General features: G+C 42.9%; 2 protein-coding genes across 3 annotated transcripts in view; one reads left to right on the top strand and one right to left on the bottom strand.

The window, feature by feature from the left end:
• The window catches only part of kcnq1.1 (potassium voltage-gated channel, KQT-like subfamily, member 1.1), a 32,150-nt gene extending 16,364 nt beyond the window's left edge, over positions 1 to 15,786 (top strand). For both annotated transcript variants that reach the window (XM_042062287.1, XM_042062288.1), the window contains 5 exons: positions 10,527 to 10,602; positions 10,935 to 11,029; positions 11,411 to 11,457; positions 11,772 to 11,833; positions 14,794 to 15,786. In XM_042062287.1, coding sequence (XP_041918221.1) covers positions 10,527 to 10,602; positions 10,935 to 11,029; positions 11,411 to 11,457; positions 11,772 to 11,833; positions 14,794 to 15,003 — 490 coding nt within the window. In that variant the 3' untranslated portion in view covers positions 15,004 to 15,786. The remainder of the gene's footprint in view (positions 1 to 10,526; positions 10,603 to 10,934; positions 11,030 to 11,410; positions 11,458 to 11,771; positions 11,834 to 14,793) is intronic.
• A 2,698-nt stretch (positions 15,787 to 18,484) lies between these two features.
• On the bottom strand, positions 18,485 to 19,968 carry LOC121682152 (cyclin-dependent kinase inhibitor 1B-like). Its single transcript, XM_042062191.1, has 3 exons — positions 19,288 to 19,968; positions 19,074 to 19,188; positions 18,485 to 18,875 (listed from the first exon to the last, which is right to left on the bottom strand). Exons 1-2 carry the CDS (start codon positions 19,829 to 19,831, stop codon positions 19,076 to 19,078), a joined length of 657 nt encoding a protein of 218 aa, XP_041918125.1. The 5' UTR covers positions 19,832 to 19,968; the 3' UTR covers positions 18,485 to 18,875; positions 19,074 to 19,075.
• Between the last annotated feature and the right edge of the window lie 714 nt (positions 19,969 to 20,682).

A 20,682-nucleotide genomic window follows, 5' to 3' on the forward strand; every position in this document is an offset into this window, starting at 1 on the left:
TTAATGGGTCCTTGTTTAACCCGCACTAGGATGCGAGCTGTGTTTCAGAGTGGGCTGGGAACAGCTGGGCCTCTCCCTTGTACTTTTGTGTGTTTGTATTTGCATCTCACCAGCGCGCTGAAAAGCCGGGTGAGGAGTCCCCGCTCGTCCTCTTCTGTCCGCTCTCAGGCGCTGTCCATCTCTCTGCGCAGCTCTTTACTCCTGCGCTGACCCCTGACCCCAGCCTGTTGACTCAAGAGGTTAAAGGAGCACAATGGGCTCCTCGTGCCTAGAGCTAAAAGAGAGCCGAGCTCCGATGCGCTGCGCTGCGCTTGGAGTCGGGGTGGGGGTGGCTGTACCAAGGGCTCAGCTTAGCCTGCGCAACTGTGTATGTGTCAGACAAACACACACTCACACCCTGCACTCTTCTACCACTGACAGCCATTGTGGTCTGTGAAAGAAGAGAAATGTAACCAGTCGGACCAAGCAAACATTTGCTAAAAATAAGAGAGAGAGAGAGAGAGAGAGAGAGAGAGAGAGAGAGAGAGAGAGAGATATAGAGAGAAAGTTTTCTCTGTGCGTGTGTCTCAGCTGTGGGTTTTGTTGGCTTTTATATGTAATACACTTTCAGTGTGGCAGTGGCTGCGCGGGGAAGGAGAGGAAGTGTTGGCTGAAAAGACAAATGTATGCCACAAAAAAAGAGAGAGAGACTTCTAGTGGCAGACTATGCCTAGTAGAATGGCTCTCGGCTCTGGTGAGCAGACAAAGGGCCATTGTCTCGGGCCCTACACACGCCAACAATAGGCTGATTGACAAGCACCCCTAGCCCAAGGGCTTCTGGGAGAGGGCTGCAATGGCAGCTTTGTTAGTAACACTCTTATTGTAAGAAACAATCACCATAGCGCAAGCACGTCCTGCCATGTCATGCAAGGGTTTTATCCACATTATTAGAGATCTAGACAACATTTTTTTAAACTCATAGACTATTCCACTTTCCATTCATTTCATGTTTGGGTGGGTGCTGTCAGAGAGTTAACACAGTTTAATTGAACCTTCATGCTGTAATTTACAGTGGTTCAGTGCCTTTGAGGACTTATCTGAACTTGAGGTAAAAGAGGTTTTCCTCATTTGCAATATTATGCACTCAGACGGCTCTGCAGTGTGCAACAGTTACATGAGACCCTTTATTCAGCATTCAGAGTGCAACAGTACACTGTCTGTGCTGCACATCAAAGGTCCACTGTTCACATAATGTTTGTTCTCTTCACCTTTCCACATCCACCCACGCAGTAAGGCCAATTTACTCTACCCTCGCATAGCAGACATTTGACTGGGCACAAAAGTATAGCTGCAATGCACTGTACAGATCAGTATCACAGAAACACATGATGTGTTGTTTTAATGTAAATTCACAAGTCAAAGCAAGTCTATTTATATAACACAACGCATACACATTGGTACTTGAAAAGATAAAAGAACATGGAAAAATAAATGAAAATGAAACACTAAAAATGTTTACTTGTATTAAAAGGGAAACTCAGGGGCCTTGTGACAGTTGAAAGGATCTACGGCAAGAGTTTCTGAGAAATGAGGCCCTCTAATGCTTTGGTTTTGTCTTCTGTCAGCACAAGTGTCTTTATTTGGCTTCCCCCTCTTCCTCTTCAACCGTAATTGCATTTAGTTAGTCAGTTGACCCTAATGAGGAATATTGCTGAAAACACAACAAGAAGAACAGGAAAGAATACAAACAAGAATATCTCAAGAATAGAGTTTATCAAACTCTTTCATATTTCATGTTCATTTACATCAACATTAGATGTATTATTTGTGTAGTATGACTCTGATGATTCCTCTCTCTAAGTACCTGTAAAATGTTTCCACGTGTTTGTGTGCTGGTGTGGTGTACCGTGTGTATGTTGATGTGTGTCTCCGGGACAGCTGGGTCACAGCATTCCTTGAAGGCTGGAGGAGGCAGTGGCAGTGTTGTGCTCGGCTGGAGTTTGTTTAGCCGCTGCATTGTGCACTAGCATGTGAAGCAGCAGGCGCCAGACGTAAGCCGTTTAAGGTTTGCCACTGGATGTCAGAGGAGGCTCGGGATTCTGTGCAGCGATTCTTAATAAAGATATTTAATACCATCTGTCAGAGCACAGGCCTTTGATGATGCAGATGAAAGAGTGGATCTCCCGGTGTGAACCACAGGCATCACAGCCATTGCCTGCAACATGAGGGGAACTTTGGAAGTGTGTGTGTGTGTGTGTGTGTGTGTGTGTGTGTGTGTGTGTGTCTGTGAGTCTACATTCTCCTCCCCTGGCAAAAAAGCCAAGGGTCCTGATGGTATGCTGTCATACTGTCTTATGTCCAGCTCCTGGTCAATCATTATCTCTCATTATGGCTAAAGGGGGTGGTGAGGGGGAGGGGGCCTATCACCGAAGGCCACTTATTAAAATGTCATTGAGACATTCTAGCCTGGAGATGGAAAGGGCAGATAGGGGAGCTTTATTGCCCCAGGACCCTCGGCTCCATGGCTGCGGTGGCTCGCTGGTGGCGTTAATCGGCTTGTCGCCCCTCTCTCCCGCCCCAGAGGGATATTCTTAGAGGGCTGCGACGCGCTCGGGGCCTCCTGGCGGCTGGTGCCATGTGCAGGGGCCCCTGTGGCTTAACACCGCCGCGCACAAAAGATCTCCACTGTTGCCTCATGGTGACAGGGGCAAGGGTGCAATCCTGGCGAGGGGTCTCTCCCTCGGAGGAAGAATGCAGCTTACAACTTGTCACATGATGGTGCTCACCCGACGTTGCGCCCCTCTCTTCAGGAATGTATTGATTTTGCAGTTTTAAGGTCAATTAATTACACATTTGGCGTCTGGCCTGGTGTGGGCCACTGGGCTTTCTTTGGTGACTTTGTTGACAGTTATATCTGTTGCTACAATATTTATGTACAGAATGTACATTGTAAAAGCGTTGTGAGAACTACCAAAAGCGTTTTGAGAACTACCAAAAGCTTTGAGCCAGTTTGACCTTGCGGTCACCATTTGCTACATCCACCATCACAGAGTGTGTCTTGTTCATGTTTTCTCAGGCTTGGTGAGGGTTAATCTTCGGTGTATCTCGCCCCAAATAGAGATAGCCCTGCAATTGTTTTCTTTCCTGTTGATCTGGCCCTGATTGCTGATGAGTGGTCTGGGTGGGGGGAAGGGAGTTTCAGTGTCGCTTTTGTACCGAGCCACTCTCAAAACAGCCTCCTCGGGCGCCTCCCACTTAACCTGATGAGTGCAAACAGCAGTTTAGGTAAGGCTCTAATTGAGGTGCCCGTGTTGGGCTATAAACTTTATGCCATGCCCAAACAGATGATAGTGGAGATGAGACTCTGGAACCCCCTCCCTGTCATTTGGTTATATCAGCAGCATATCTGCGTGTTTATGTTTTGCCATTTCCTTCCCCGTGGTGCCCCTCTGAAGTGTCTGTTGTGTTTACTGGCCCGTCCAGCGGCACTGCCAGTGGGGCTCTAATCAGCCCTGGAGATGCTCCCAACACGGCCTTTGTTTTTCCAGCCACGCCCCGTGCGTGAGGGCTTTCCTAATGAGGAGCGAGGGTGGGATTGGAGGGGTGGGGTTGGAGGAGGTGGAGGACAGACGGAGGGAGCTCTCTTACACTCGGGTGTTGATTGCGCTTGCGGCATGGCTGCTTCCTGCTTCATCGCGCTGCCGCCTTTCATGTGGCTTTTTCGTGTGCAACTGTGAGGTTCATTGTCAAGCGTATTCCGCTGTGTTAAACGCCAGCACGCAAGCCCTGACCTCTGCTCTAGGACGCTTGTCTGAAGGGCAAGGTTGGGTGCTCTGCTGGTGTTGATGATGTAGCCACAGCGTTTCTGCCAGTGGAGAGAATGGAGAAATGAAGCAGAATAGCGATGAATTGCTCATCATAAGCTTACTGTCATTCGGATTAAAGGCTTAACTAGTCAAGCAAAAGTACAACCCCAAATCAGAAGAAGTTGGGACGTTGTGTAAAATGCAAATAAAAACAGAATGTGATAATGTACAAACCTTGTAAACCCATATTTAGCAGCAAAAAGGACATCAAATGAAAATGTTGACTATTTCATGGAAAATATGTTAATTTTAAATTTGATGACAGCAACATGTTTCAAAAAAAGTTGGGACAGGAGTATGTTTACCACTGTGCTGCTTCACTTCTTCATTTAACAACATTCTGTAAATGTATGGGAATTATGGAGACTAGTTTGAAATGAAGTCCCATTCCTGCCCAATTTCAGTTGCTTAACAGTATGGGGTATTCTTAATCAATTTTCATACCCAATCATGTTGCCAGTTACCCTAATAAGTGTGAAACATTCCTCATTTTGTTTTCTTTATCATCACACAACTTTTCCAGCATTTTGTTGCCCCTGCCCTCAACTTTTGAAATGTGGTATAAAATTCAAAATTAACTTTTTGATTTTTTTAATTTTCCATGAAATAGTCAAATTTGTCATTTTTAACATTTGATATGTTGTCTGTGTCCTTTTTGCAGCTAAATATGAGTTTACGAGATTTTTAGATTATTACATTCTGTTTTTATTCACATTTTACATAACGTCCCAACTTTGGTTGTATTATATGAAGTCCACTAAGGCTTTTAAAGAGTCATTAAAAGGCCAAACAAAACCGCACAACAACAGTATTACAATCACATAGCTCTCACAATCTCTCCAAAATGATCTCCTGGTCTGGTTAAAAATAGGCCAGTCTGAGGGTGGTCATGAAAGTGAGTTTGTGTCTGAAGTAATGGAGCCAGTGTGTTTAGTATGACTTATGAATCAGGCCTCTGGAAGGCATTTTAACTATGGCTCATTTTCCAGACTCGTATTAGCTTTTACTTTGATGGACGCCAAGGAGGTATGCAAAAATGAAAACACAGTGGTTTGTTGATAGACAATGACGGTAAGATTGCTCGGTTGCTCGTAAACTCTGTGTTTATGGAAGCAGAGGTCTCACATAGCAGTCATGGCTTTGAAATGGACAGGAATAAATCACATTTGCTATCTCAGAAATGTTAGTGGCCCATTTATGGAGAATTCTGTTGTGCTTTGCAACATCTTTAAAAGACACCAACTGAGTATTTAATGTACATGATGAACATAGTTATTCATGCTGTTAAGTGATCATATGGTCATAACTCAGTCTTTCCTGAAGTAATAGATCAGAGTAAGATTCCCTGAACTACTATTACTGAATCTCAGAGTTTAATCGTTAAATTATTAACTTTCATCATTACAATATAGTGAATTATTTACCATAGACAATACTTAGTCATGAACCATTTAAGTTAATATTATTAATGATCTGTCAAACTGTCATTGTAATACTGAAGTAGTTTGGTCATGTGTAGCTGTGCATCAGCTAATCATAATCAAGTTAAATGGAATGCAACAGTCTACTAGTGTAATAATCTTCTTGAAACATCGTCATGAGGGAAGATGCTGTTTTGTAGTGATTCAAATACCATGTCAGCTGATGCTTGAGTCTCTGCTCATCCTAATTAGTTTCCCTGTGTAGGCGTTAGGTGTCATTCACACTGTTTACATCTCTCCACGGGTGGTTAACGCGACTGACACATGACATCTCTGAGCATGTGTGCTGTGCCTTTCACATCTGCCTGCCACTCACACAGAGCGGATAGCACAGTGCAGAGGAACGGGGGAGGAAAGAGGAGAGGAGAGGAACGGGGGAGGAAAGAGGAGAGGAGAGGAGAGGAGAGGAGAGGGGAGGACAGGAGAGGGGAGGAGGTGTTCTGAATGGGACGTGCATGGGGAGAAGAGCAGGCATGGTTTGCGTTGGCTGACACAAAGGACAGGCTAATGACCTTCTTGAGTCCTGTGTCCAGCATCACTGATGCCACCCCCCCAAACACACACACACCAGCAGAGGAGGAACTGAGGTGGCAAATAGCCCTTACCAGAGGTGGGACCAAGTCACTGTTTGGCAAGTCACAAGTAAGTCCCAAGTCTTAGCACTCAAGTCCAAGTCAAGTCCCAAGTAAATACAGAGAAGGGCAAGTCGAGTCCAAGTCCAAGTCTCATCAAAGCCAAGTCGAGTCCAAGTCCAAGTCCCAATCTTTTTCAAGTCCTGAACAAGTCATCAGGTACTCTTCACTTAATAATGGCATTATTAGACTATCGATCATAATTTTAACACTTCCATCTAATCCACAGATTTTTTTTTTTATAAATACAGATTAAAATATGTTCAATGTTTCTGTCTTGAAATCTTTTACGATATATGCATGCGCATACAATATACACATGTGCATACCTGAGTAATCTGTACAAAACGGATAGCTACATGACAAATAAAAATATTGTTTTTCCAAATTTCGGAGCCCACTGTAAGGATGAGTAATAATTTGACTGATGGCATTTCACTGCGCTAGGCCACAGATTTGCCTGCAAACAATTTATTAGGCTGTCTGCCAGTGGCGACTCATAAGGGAAGCCAAGGTCAACACTTTTATATTATTTAAAAGATAATAATGACACAGTAATTTTGTTTTAAAGTATTCATTTCTTAAGAAATACTACACATTTGATGCTGTTTATCTCATTTGTAAATGGTGCACTGTCACTTTAAGCCCATTGTGTGCCACTGTCCACACATTCTCATAATGATCTTTTTTACCAGCTCCATTCCTATGGCTAGTCCACAAACTCAAACATTGTTTGTGCCACATGAATAGCACAATATTAACAATGATAAGCATTATATTAAGTTGGCACAAACAGCTTTCATTCCTTTGGAAATAGATGCATGTATGACATGATGCTTGCTTGACATTTTCTGTTTGCAATTAAATGTGAATTATGAGCCTGGTAGCCAGTAGCCACCTAGCTAGCTGAGTGGAATGCGTTTCAATCGGCATATCAATGTGCTTCATGTAAACAAATTATTGAATAGGCCTACTTCAAGACTCACCATTTCCATTAAACAAAGGCAAAGACAACTCTTCATATTCTTGTCCACTTTCCAAATCACAGTGAGTGCAGCCTATGTCATAGTGACCTGGATCTCATAGTTTATAACAGTAGTGAGAACCGGATAAATCCGCAATTTCCCCTAATCTCGTATTTGTTGCCTTCATGATTTTCTTTTATACGTTTCTTATATTTAAAAGAAAATATCAATCATCATCAACAATGACAAGCCAGCTGGAACCTGCCACTCGTTTTCTCTCCCTCTCGTGCGTGCTTAGATGGGGTTCTCAATTAAATGGAGTAGGCTAGCAAAAGTTCAAGTTGGATCTTAATGGAGAGGACTCGAAAAGTATCATCTTTATGTAACATGCTGTTGGTGCATTTTGACATTGTAAACGTTCTCTAACAAGAGTGCGAATCAGTTTGCAGTAAAGCTACTAGTTATTAGCTAAATGTTGGTCGTTTCTCTGTCTCTTGGTGCCCTACACACAGTGCGTAACGCATGTGGGGGTAGCGGCAGCACTGAACTGTGCTCTGGACTGGCCGCTTGTCTCCGCTATTTTTTTTTTTTTTTAGTCGCGGAGGGAAAGCATCTCTGGGGTGACTGGTCCACGATCAGGAAATTTAGTTTTTGACTCGAGACATGTCAAGTCGTCACAAGTCAAAGAGGCAAAGTCCGAGTCAAGTCTCGAGTGAATAGTATTCAAGTCCAAGTCGAGTCGCAAGTCATGCCGAATTTTATCAAGTCAAGTCTGAAGTCATTAAAATCATGACTCGAGTCTGACTCGAGTCCAAGTCATGTGACTCGAGTCCACATGTCTGGCCCTTACACACTGTACACTGGAGAAGCTTCCTCTACAACACACACACACACACACACACACACAGAAAGTCCCAGGGGGGCCGTCCCCTGCAGTTAAAGTTTGGACAGCCATGCGGTGAGGTGGGCTTTGTGCTGGTGCCAAGAGCAGATGGTGACCCCGTGAGGTCATGAGACCATGGTCGCCACTCGTGCAGAGCCAGGCCTGGAGCAGGAAGCACTACCCGCGGGACAGATGGGCCCGTTCCCATGTCCTGCTCCCTCTCTCTCTTCCTCTCTCTCCCTCCCTCTCTCTCTTCCTCTCTCTCTCCCTCTCTCCCTCACTTGCGCCAAGGCAGGGAGGCAGTGGCGGGGATGTGCCCCTGCTCCCTCCACACTCCGCTGGAATCCCAAACATGCCTGGCAGTCCAGCTCCAGAGAGCGAAATATGTGCTGGCGGTCAGGTCTCGCTCGTCCGCCCCCCCCCACCCCCCACTCCCTCCATTCACTCTCTTGTCTCCTGCTCTACAGATGAACCCATCTGGATATTATGAGTCATGATCAGAACAATGTGTATTTTTATGCCAGAATTTTACAGGCACAGGAACGTCTGTGCACTTTGAAGGCATTGATAAAAAAGCAAGCAGGGAACTCTCTTTGTTTTTTGAGTGCTCTATCAAAAGCATTAAATCAAGTGGTACTTTTTAGCACTGTGTACTGTTGCTGAGGCTTTTTCATATGGAGTCAACTCCATGCTCATCCACCATTCCAAAGCATACACTTCTATGCTCAGTGGGAGTTGAAATCTGGGGGTTTCTTCATCCTACAGTGAGCCAACAACTTTCCCGCCTCACAAGAAGGTCAGACATGCTTTCCAAGACACCTGTGTTTCACACATTGTCTGTGCAGTGTTGTCCGACTAGATTCTCTGTCGCTTGTTTTCATTTGGCATTCCTTTGGCTATGTGTAACTTTTTTAGTGGTTCCTCTTTATTTGTTCAGATTGTGGCCTCAGATAGCACAGTGTGTGTGTGTGTGTGTGTGTGTGTGTGTGTGTGTGCCGGGAACACAACAAGGACACCCGGCTCACGCAGACAGACACATATCAGCGGGCAGTCATCATCAGAGATAACACACACAGAGACAAAGATGGAGACGAAGAAAGAGGGTGTGGGGCTAAAGATATGGCAGTGATTCTGGGTGTCGTAGAAAACAAATTGGCTTGATTGCAGGAGGTTCAATCTCAAAAGCCCCAGAAGCCTTTATCAGAGGCCACAGTCACAGTTTTGTCTTACTTTGTGAACATTTCTAGTGATTTCATTTTTCTCACTTATCCTTTTCTCAGTTTCTTTCATGTCTGGTGCTGGAGATTCCGAGGTTTTCACTTAGGCCGTGTTCTTGAAGGCGCCAGTCAGAACACCAGCAGCACATAAGTGCTCCACTTTCCACTGGCGCTAATCCACTCAAAAATGTCACGCAAATGAATGGTAAACACCACATCCCATTTCTGCTCAAGAATGCCAGACCGACCTGTATACACAACAGCCACCTCAAAGGGGCATTTGGAGAAGCGGGGTCTCCTCGTGTTATTTCAGTCAGCGTTTCGCTCACTCACACTGCATGGGGGGGACAAAAGCTAGGGAGGAGGACGTCGAAACCTGATCCTATGAAGTAGTCGATCGTCTCTCCTTACCCCCCCCCCCCCCTTCCCTCCCCCCAAAAGCAGCTCCCACATCCATTAAGTTAATGAGCCCTGACAGCCTGCAGTCGGTCTGCTGCTAATGGTCGTTAAAGGCCCCGTCTTGAGCACGTTCTCTGAGGAGGAGCTGACTGCCTGGCTGGCTGAGTGACTGGCTGTGCTGTGTGCTCGGTTGTGGCTGAGGGGGCCGCTCGTGTTTCACAGCCCATACATCAAAGCCTGACAAGGGCTGGGACGAAAAAAAGCCTTCCCGAGCATGGAGACGTGATGCAGTCAAAACAAGATTAGGGCTTTCTTCATGAAGAAAATGTATCGGGTGCAACACTGCAATGCAGAGCGGGCCAAACCTGAAGCCTAAACATCAGGGCCTCCCCCCTTCACCACTTATCAGCCTGAAGGGCCCACTGTCTGCAGGAGAACTAATTGGGTTCCAGGTGAGCTTATGAAGAGTAAATGTGAATTTACTAGTATGTAGTTCATTCACTGGTAAATCAGACATGGGCTATAGTGGAGAGACTTGTGGCACGACAATCTGTATTGTTATTTGACCTACATGTTTACAGGCTGTGTAGGCACATGTAGTAGGCTGTCTCTCAGCCCTGCGTTTCCAATGCTTGATAGAGGCTTGTCTGACTTGTCTTGGCTAATGGATGCTCTAACCTGGTAGTGACCTCCCTACATGGAGCAGTCCTCGCTGGTGCCATCTGGAGTGTCTCGGAGTCCCACCTGAGGGGCTTTTCACAGCAGACGAGATTAGCTCGCAGGTGTGCGCTTAGCCAGATGGATGGCATGTGGTGCACAGGGTGAAAGTGAATTTGTCGAGAATGTAAGGACTGTATGCCAGTTGCACCAGGTATCATGTATATGGATCAGATTCTGTGCCACTGTGATCGCGGGGGTCGACTTATATAAAATTACATTTACATTACATTTATCTATTTAGCAGATGCTTTTATCCAAAGCGACTTACATAAAGAGAATTAAAATGAACACATCTATTTTCTCTGATGTTTAAATATAAGCAGACTCCCCAAAATGCTGTAGTTGCTCATATTAACAGTATTATATCACTCTTGTTCCTGACAGGATGCGGGACTCTCACAGAGTGGCCATTCGTGTGATCCTGCGTATGAAGTACTTTGTGGCAAAGAAAAGATTTCAGGTGAGACCAAACACATTTGGGACTGTGCTCTTACTTTTTTTATTTGATACCTTCATTTCTCTCTCCCTTCTCCAGCCATCATTTGTTTTCAGACTCCTTTTTCTGCCATTCCACTCCTCATCCCACTCCTGTACACAAACAGCATACCCCTGGGCACACACACACACACACACACACACACACACACACACACACACACACACACACACACACACACACACACACACACAGTGTTTGTCATGTGTCACCACCATGTGACAGCAGCGACGCCGTGGTGTTTTGCAAACAGAGCTGGAGTGGCTTAACATAGATCACTTTTCTGTTGTTTACAGCAAGCACGCAAGCCCTATGATGTACGGGATGTCATCGAGCAGTACTCTCAAGGCCATTTAAACCTCATGGTGCGCATCAAGGAGCTGCAGAGGAGGTAGACACCCTGTCTCACGCTGCCCCACACTGCCCTTCAGGGCCTCAGAGTAATGAGGCAATTATCTGCAATTCCCAACAAGTACCAGCCTCACTTTGATGGATTTCATGAAATATTACTTGAGGGCTTGTGGAATGGAATTAAATTACATATCTGAAACTCCAATAGTATATGAGACAAGTCTGGACTTGCTGTAAATAAATATTAGGTCAAGATCAGGATAGATGTCTGGTGGTAGTGCCATGCTGTGGGCTTCTCAAACCTACACTTAATAAATACAGAAAAACATACTGTAGTCTACAGAGGGTGCAAAATGCTAGTGTATGGGGGTTACATTTTTGAGTGATAACATGCCCTAAACGCGATACTTTGTTCTTGCAGATTGGATCAGTCACTGGGGAAACTGTCTCTGTTTCAAACCAGTTCAGGTACCACCACATCTCTCCCTCAAATTCCCCGTCTGAGGGAGGTCATTAGAAAGGCCTCAGGCCCAGATACCAGTGGAGTCAGATGTGCTCGTTGGGAATCTTAAAAGCAAAGACGTCTGAGCATTCTCGTAACTCAATGACTTAATCTTGCATTAATGGTAATTGGTGAATGTAGAGAAGAAAGAAGACTGATAGCAACATGTTTTTCTCCATTTGAATCTGCTATTAAGACTTGCTACTCTTGTTTGTTAATCTTCCTGATAAGTGTGGTTAGAGAAACCTTGTCCATTTAAGAATTTTCCCACTTTCTGTAGAACGGGCTAAAGACAAAGGCACCAACACTATTGGCTCCAGACTCAACAGAATGGAAGATAAGGTAAGCTCTTCAGGAATGAATGTCATCATTGTCATTTAACCTTGTCTGAAGAGTTCCACATTTTTAACCGGTCAAACTGCACACAATAGCATAGCACAGCGTAGCATACACAAATTCTGTGTGCAAATTCTAAGTCAACTCCTGAGATCCCGCATAAGGGAGGCATAGAGGAACCTGAGCATTAAGAGCCCAGCCAGCTCTATCCTCCTGCTGGCAGCGCTCCATTATTGAGATCATTCTGGCAGATGATGGTGACTGGAGGTACCAGCTACTTGGATTCTCTAAATCTTGAGTGAGACTCCCCTATAATCAAGAAACTTACCGGAGGGTAGTGTGGTTTAGCCACATTGTTTCTGATTGTACAACAAAGGTTCCATGTAATTATATCATGAGGCTAATTCCAGGTTGTCATACAATATTAACTTACTCTGCACACTAATATTGTTATAAATGCTGCTGTCAAAGTTTTCTATTAAAAATATCATGTAAATGTATAAAACACTGGGCAAGAGTTAAAAGTTGATGAAAACATACTGTAAGCAAAACCATGAGCTTTATTCCTATAGAGAACATTATGCAAGACATATAATATTTAGCGTATAATACCACTTAAAGAGCTACATATGGCACTGAAATAAACTGTTCTTTTTTACTTTCAGTGGCATATTGTTTTATAATATACTGTACATCCCAATGAATTACTTCTGCACTAGGTGCAGGACCACTGTGAGACATGTTGGCCACTAAGTCTGTCGGTTACAGTGTATGTGCAGAATTACAAGTACATTCCCAGGGCTCTCATCAAATCCTATGAAAGGAAGGAATTGTGATGTGATGAAGATTTCCCGACAAGAGCTCTCTGCAGTCATAATTACCTCAACCCTTAGATACTGATGCACCAAGCAGAAGAATTAGCCATTTCCTGTTTACAACAATTTGCAGATTCTCGTGATGGCAGCCTGAGCAGTGAGACAGATGTAGGAAAGATACGCTCACTGTGTGACATGCAAATAAGCACACATATTTACTGTAAATAGACACTGTGTCTACAGATTTATTAGACGATGTTTGCAAAACGGTTGTACCACTGGACTAATGTTGTTTGCTAAATGTTTTTACTGGCTGACTACAAGGAGCATCTACATTTTCCATTGCACTGTATAAATGTTTATGATAATACTGTATAACTCAGTAACCAAACTTGTGTTTGTCATGTTTACCTCTACTGTATTTTCTGAGGCACTGTGTCCTCTTGATTTCTGCTCATGTGCCACCCAGAAGCATTACATGTTGGTACACTTTGGTTGCACGGCACTGTCGTAAAAGCATGCACAAGCTTCTAATCTCTTGTGGATACACTCATAGCATTGTCCTTCTTTAAGCAAGTTTTTTCTCTGGCTATCTGTCTTTGTGCATCTCTTTCATACACACATGGTACACACAGATGCAGTATGGTTTAGAGATAATACAGGCTACAGTTTTCTTTTGTTTACATACTGAGAAGCTTGAAAATGCCCTGCGCTGCAGTTTTGCCTCTGAGTGGTGTTTTAATTACAGGGTAACTGTCTATGCCAAGTTTCACTCTTCACAAACATCAGCCGCTCATCCAGACTTTAGTTCATAATGTCAAAACACTTCACATACATCAGAAATTGCTTGATGGATGTTTAAGGGTTGCACAACTGACTATTGAGGTGTCAGTATAACATACTATTGAATGGAGGAGTCCCTTGGCATGAGTGGAAACTTTTTTGGATTGGACACATGAGTCCTAAGGCACACACTAGTGATGACAGGAAGTTCAGCCCAAATGGTGTTCCCATCCATTTGAGGTAAACAGGAACAAACAGGCAGGGCTTTGTACAAACACCTCCCAGATCTGCTTTATATGCAGCCACACTTTTTGGAGGGCTGAGCCTTGCTCTGACCCTATGACCCTAATCTCATGTCACTTCATCAGATCAGCACATGAAAACAGCACACAGCAATTGTAAATTAAACTGCTGTGTGTGTGTGTGTGTGTGTGTGTGTGTGTGTGTGTGTGTGTGTGTGTGTGTGTGTGTGTGTGTGTGTGTGTGTGTGTGTGTGTGTGTTTAGTGCTGGGGAAAGACATTGCATATTGTGGCAAAATGTTTTCTGTTTTCCACTCTCCCCTCCTCTGTGATTTTGGCTGGGCATCACATTTTATTTATTGATATTTTCATATATTTTAATATATTTTAGGCTCAACTGTAGGTGTCTTTGAAATGGATTTCACTTTTCAGCTCAGTCCTGTGGCTTGGGGAATTTCAGAGCCCAGTGCTGGCAAGCAGACCAGACTCCGCAGTTTCATGTCACTGGCTTGTTTGTTGTCCCTTTGTGGTTTCAAGTGTGTATATGTGGAGATGTTTGTCTGTGTGGGAGAGCCCTCATGTGTTTATGTTTTAGTATTTGTTTGGGGGGATGGTGAGAGCATATGGTGCTGGGTGTGCAGTCGGCTGGGTCGGCCATCTCTGGTGCTCTGGAACAGGACAAGATGTTCTGGAGCGAAGGCCTACTGAACACATATACACACACACACACACACACACACACACACACACACATTTAGGAATGTATAGTCCTTTGTTCACTTGGCTTGGAATCCACACAACACCCCAATCTTCAGCAAAAGTAGAGATAAAGGCCACACTATCTTCACAGGACCTTGTGTAAGATACTGTATATTTTCACAAAGACAGATTTCCAGATGCGCCCGGAACAGATGTCTTTTCTTTTTCTTCTTCTTCTTCTTCTTCTTCTTCTTCTTCTTCTTCTTCTTCTTCTATCTCTATTCCAATGTTTAATTTTTAAGCATAGCTGAATATGCCAGGTGAATATGTCCTTCGGTAAATACATTTACACAGTGATTTTAGAGTAGCCACAGTTGTCTAAAACAATGAGCGTAAAAAAGTAGACACTCACTACTGTAACCCCCACAGATCACGCGCATGGACCAGACGCTCAGCCGCCTGGCCGACTCTCTCAACCTCATGCTGGCCGGCATGGGCCAGCAGGCAGGGTCTAGCCGCCGGGGCAGCAGACAGGAGGACAGACTCGGCGTCTCCCCTCACACCCTCAGCGGCCCCGCGCACGCCTACGACCAGCTCCCCGTCCCGCCGGCCCCCCCCTCCAACGAGGAGAGCGCCTGAGGCTGTGTGAATGACGGGATCTTTGCCCCCCGGTGAACCCTGTGTGTCAGACGGCGTAATTAGCACAATGATTAATCAAATAGTGTGAGAAAATCAGACGCAGTCTTATGAAATCAGATGCCTGTAAGGATATGTCATATGGAATGTTTTTGTTTTTGTTCTTTGATCAAGTGCTAGCCCAAAATGTGAATACATGCTTTGTAATGCATTTGCATTCATATATGTTTAAGAACCTAGGTTCTGCCATATGATGTGAATGATGTATAGAAATTATATTTTGTAATGACTGAATAATGCCTATGGGAATGCTCCCAGTGGAAATGATTTGAGATATGTAATAACAGAAATAGACATATTCACAAACCTCTGCCTGCATTGTGTGCCTTAAAATTACCCGATTGCCTGAAGACTTTTTAAGTTGTATGTTAACAATTTAAGAAACTATACTTTGTTAAGTATACAGAGAAATATCATTGAACCTCCATTTTATCTGTGAACCTTCTGTTGACAACTAATTTATAGTATTTCAGTTGTAGTTTCCCCCACATTTTCTCTATACAGAACTAATAAAATCATTGTTTGTTCTTTATAGAAATTATGTGCAAATGCAATGATGATTTTCATTTCTTTATAAGTTAGAATTTAATATTTTGATGGTCTAATATTTTGCTGAATTATGTCACTGTTTCTTGTAGTTATGTGTATTAAACTCTGTGATTCTGCTCTCACACTCTGTTACATTATGTTCATATATGTTTTGATATCAATGAGCTTTCAGTTCATTTGAAGTTATAATGACAAATTGCTTCCAATAGCAATAAATTCTGTTTCCCAGTTCCATCCCTTGCCATGTATCTCTTTGCAATGTAAGATGTTTCATCACCAAGACTATTCTCTCTCTATGTGTAAGATTTGATATGAAGATTTTGTACTCAGTGTGGGTTGACACCTACTGCATAAGGGAAAAAAACATGCTCAGTTTAGTTCTGAGATGATTCCTTTTACCAAATTCAATTTACGTTATAATCCACCTACTTAATTTATTTGGGTATCTTTTTTCGCAGAAGATAGAAACATGCACAGCCATATTGCACCAGTGCCACACCATCACAACTCAGTCCTGTGCAGCACCTGAGGCCAGAGAAAAAGAAGAGCAGCGGTCCAGTGAAAGAGCGGAGCTCCAAGAGAGCCAGAGCAGGGGCCAGAGCAGCAGGCCGCGCGTCCTGGCAGCCGTCACTGGTGTGCAGAAGTGCTGTGGCGGGGGCCTGAGCCATGTGTTGGCAGATAAATGATAGGCCTTTGTTACGCGTTTAAAAGGACAGCATCGCCGCCTCATTCACGGGGCCCGCTAAGCAAATGCGAATGGGTCCAAATGGTATTAATTCAAGCTAGTGAACCCATAGAGGTGTACCCAGCCTTGAAGGAGACGTTTGCCAGGATCTCAGAGATGTGTGAGCCAAGCGCTCATGAAAAGAAAAAAAGCCATGTAAAAAAGACAGAGGGACATGGGATGCTTGTGGAACAGATAAAGAGGTGACAGTAGATGTGCTGAATGCTAACAGCACTGCTCAGAGAGAATCTGCTGACAAAATCACAACAGATGAAGAGGTTACAGAAAATCTGCAATGTGTGTTTTATGTTCTGTGGCCAATGTGTGTGTGTGTGTGTGTGTGTGTGTGTGTGTTACACTAAAAGGTTTTATAATTTGCAGTAAGTATGTAGCAAATTGTGGCCATACATGTTGAACTGATATGTAGTAAAAGTTCAGTGATTCATGCAATACTCTAGGAAATGCCTTACAGTATTTCTGAGTAATGATGTTCATGATCAGTGAATGGAATGAATACAACACAACACACAATGCTTTAGTATCACAGACAAGTTGGACTCATCCTTGAGCTGAATTCTCCTGTGTATTGGTAAAGTGGACATGTGGCAAGACAGCGGCTGTGCTTAAAAAGTCCCCTGAGTATTAAAAGATAGCTCATATGGGGTGGAACATGCCAGTAAAGCCTTCCCACAGGAAACACATGACAATCTGGAGCTCATTATCTTGGTGTAAAGCACAAATGATGAGGTCTCAAACAGCTGTGGATGAGCATGATGCAACTGTTTGTTTAGCAAATTAAAGAAGTATATGGATCAATAACTCGATAGATGAGCAGAGAGAGAGAAAGCATTTCATTTTCCAATATTTTCACTAAAAGGTTTAGGGGTGTAAATGTTCACATAACCTGTATCCTTAAGCTAAGTTAAATTGGAATGCCACATAATATACACGTGCCACTGATGTTGGATGAGAAAAAAAAAGCTTATTAAGCTTTTAAAATTAGCCTTGTAAGCAGACATGAACTTTAAATGAGCCATGAACATTTCATTTAAACTGACAAACCGTCAAATCTTTTGATCAAGTTTTTTTTCCCTTTAACTTGTCAAACTGTTGTCTCAGTCAGTTTCTGAGATAATGACAAATCATTTATCAGAGAGACTTTTGAATATTAATGGCAACAGATATAACTATTAAAACCAAACATTATTTTAGCTCACTCTTACTTAAATTATAAGAAACATTTATTGCCAAAAATATCTGTACAAAATGTGGCTTTGTGTCTGTTATGGTGCTTCTGTGAGGCTAATGCCATTCAATGCCTAAATGGGGGTTCCATTTCAGATTCTCTAAATTCACCCACTACGTTCATAAAAATAGGGTGCTGCAACACCAAGTACTCAAATGCATTAAAAAAGAACCAGCACGCAAAAACATCTCAGTTATATTTATAGTTTTTGGCCCAAGCAGCACCTTGAGACAAATCACCCAGAGATTAAGGTTTTATGTATAGAATCACACATTCTTTCTTGTGTGTGTGTTTTGCCAACCTAAATTTAGATCTGGTAATTTTTCTGATTCAGCAGTCCCTTTTGGTGGATTTAAATGCCTATTAAATGCTAACTTCTGGGCATATTTGAGATGGAGAGAGATTTCTCCAGCTATACAATGAGATGGATGCAGATGGGGTGTGGGCAGATGGCTGGCTTTTGTAGGTTAATGCACGTTGTTGCCAAGGGCTTTAATGGTGTTTGTAAGTGTTTCTGAAGAGAAATTGTTGAGTGGGGACTGATAATGAGGGCTTCTGTATGGACAAAGCAGGGTTCCTAAGGCACCTGCTTCGTTCATTATGGAGAGAAAACGGCATTTAAAAATCTCCCTATAGCTCGCAGCTGCCTTCATTCTCAGAATAGGGGTGGGTGTTGCGGTTAGCTGCGAGAACCTAATTATTTGTTTTATTTTAAGTGTAGGTGCTCGGCCAACATGGTCCTTTGTATGATGTAGCTTATATTATGAAAAGTTCGAGCATCACAACAACGTTGATTGCAAAAACTTTGGAAGATTATTAAATGTAGGAACCTATACATGAATCATGAAGCAAACGACAGCGATATGGGACAAAATAATATTTATTTCAATATTAATATAAAAGAATAAAAATAATTAAAATCATATAACAAAATATAAAATAATTAAAACCAAACCTCTCCGCCGATTCAACAAACTGTTTACAAACATACAGTACATAGAACACATCAACAAAGGTTGAATAATAAGAATAAATAAAGTTTAAGTTAATACATTTATAAAGAAAATAACAATTAAATAGGAAATAAACAATACAAAACGCGCTAACATTTAATTTCCATCGCTACGTCTCAGCCACTTCAAACTGTCTTTAAGACACAACACTATAAGCAGCAGTGCCAGTGTTTTGCTACATTTATCTGGACTTCAGGGTCCCGTTCACCGTCCATCCTCCTTCTGGTTCTTCGGAGTGCCATTCATCTGCGCTGCAAATTATGAACTCCTGACAGCAAGGCCTCTGAAGATGATACACATCATGGTTAGTTTAAAAGCCTTCTTGTAAACGTTATACCCCTACTATCTAAAATTCAATAGCCTGAAATAAAGTAATAGGCCTAAATGTATGACAGTCTATTTGAAATTGGTTTAGGACAAAGGCATTTGACTTCATGGGTATAAATACAAATTTAAGTTCTACACTTGAAACATGACGTACCTTTATCGTATTCTTTTACGAAGTGTTTGTTCTGCAGAAACTGGAACACCAAGATTTGGTGATGTGCATTCTGTTTCCTTTCCGGCATATGTGCGTTTTCTTTTGTGGAAAAAATCTGAAAGAAGAACAACAAATATTTAGGATAAGGTTAGGGGTAAGTTCCAAATGCCAGAATTTCATACGAATACTTAAGGCATTATAAGGTTGTTCCTACCTGTGACTTGTGTGGAGCTCAATTTTGACGAGTCAGACGATTGTGTGTTTTTCCTGCAAACAGAAGGTGTAGACGGGCATCCCTTACTCCCAGAGTTTACATTTTCATAGCGGTTCTCCTGGTTAATCCCACTGCTGTTAGCAGAGAAAACTCTCACGTTGCTCGAAAGGAGTTCGTTACACACTGACACCTTAGCATCTTTATAGTCCACTGTTGTCGATTCTGGGTTTACTATTTCATTCTCTGATAGACCAGATTGTTTTCTCCCGATTTTCAGACAATCCCGATAGAATGCAGGCCCTATTGTTGATACATCTTCCCACGCGTAATGGCCTGGTAACGGTGTGTCTTCCTTAAAATTAAAATTCCAGCGCCTCTGATCCCGTTCAATAATTTCTCCGAGTTTTCCTCTCAACTCAACGCTTAGCTCGTCGTGATCAACCGGTCCAAATAAGTTCCGACAAACGCCGGTACGCGCGTGCAAAGGGAACGTTCGCCTCGCAACGAGTCGTTCCAAAGTGCCAGAGAGCTGCACGTTTGACATGATGAAGTATAAGTCCGACAGAGGCAAAATATGAGAGGGATCAAGACGATAGTCCCAGAGATACAAATCCTTTCTTATGTGTTTTCCTGCTTACTTCAGTCCCACCACTGTAGGTATCAACAAACATAACTGAGACTCAACCATACGTATTCCTATTTAAGGTTTCAGTGCGTTTGTGTGGGGTGCATTTGGAGAAATCCACCATTGGTCGAAATAAGCCCCGCCCAATAACAGCCTCACCCCTCCCGTGATTCTTACTGAATAAGAATGGTAATTGTTAAGGTGCCAGCAGAGAGGGTTTTATGATATGAATGAAGTTCTATTATCTTAGCTTAGCCTATGAGAGAATTGCCAAGTTTAAGCAACTTCTTTCGTTGGGCACACAACAACGCCAGCCTATTTGAATAGATTCATCCTGTTTCACTACAGTATTTCTTTTGTTGGAAACAGAAAGAACAATCATTAATTAAAAATCATAATCCTCATATTTCAAAATAAATAATGCACTTTTGCAAAAATAATGGACTAATAGCCAGTAAATAAAAATATCTTTATTATCAATAAATTACGGTGTAGCCTATTATATATGCTACAGGTGACTATTTTAAACCCTGCGAGGCGCGTGGACGTAATGCATTATTTTAAAGAGTTGTAATGCCACCTAGTGGACGAGTGAGATAAATACAGGTTGTCATGTGCGCCAACACATTTACCTAGACAGTCGGCAATTATTTCGGAACTCGGAAGTCTTTCTTGGGTGGTCGGACGTGTAGATTTGCGGTGTGTGTGTGCGTGTGTGTGTGCGCCTGTGTGTGTGCGTGTGTGTGTGTTAACTAATTGTACTTTAAAAA

This window comes from Alosa sapidissima, chromosome 14 (assembly GCF_018492685.1).
Source record: "Alosa sapidissima isolate fAloSap1 chromosome 14, fAloSap1.pri, whole genome shotgun sequence".
Lineage (NCBI taxonomy): Eukaryota > Metazoa > Chordata > Actinopteri > Clupeiformes > Clupeidae > Alosa > Alosa sapidissima.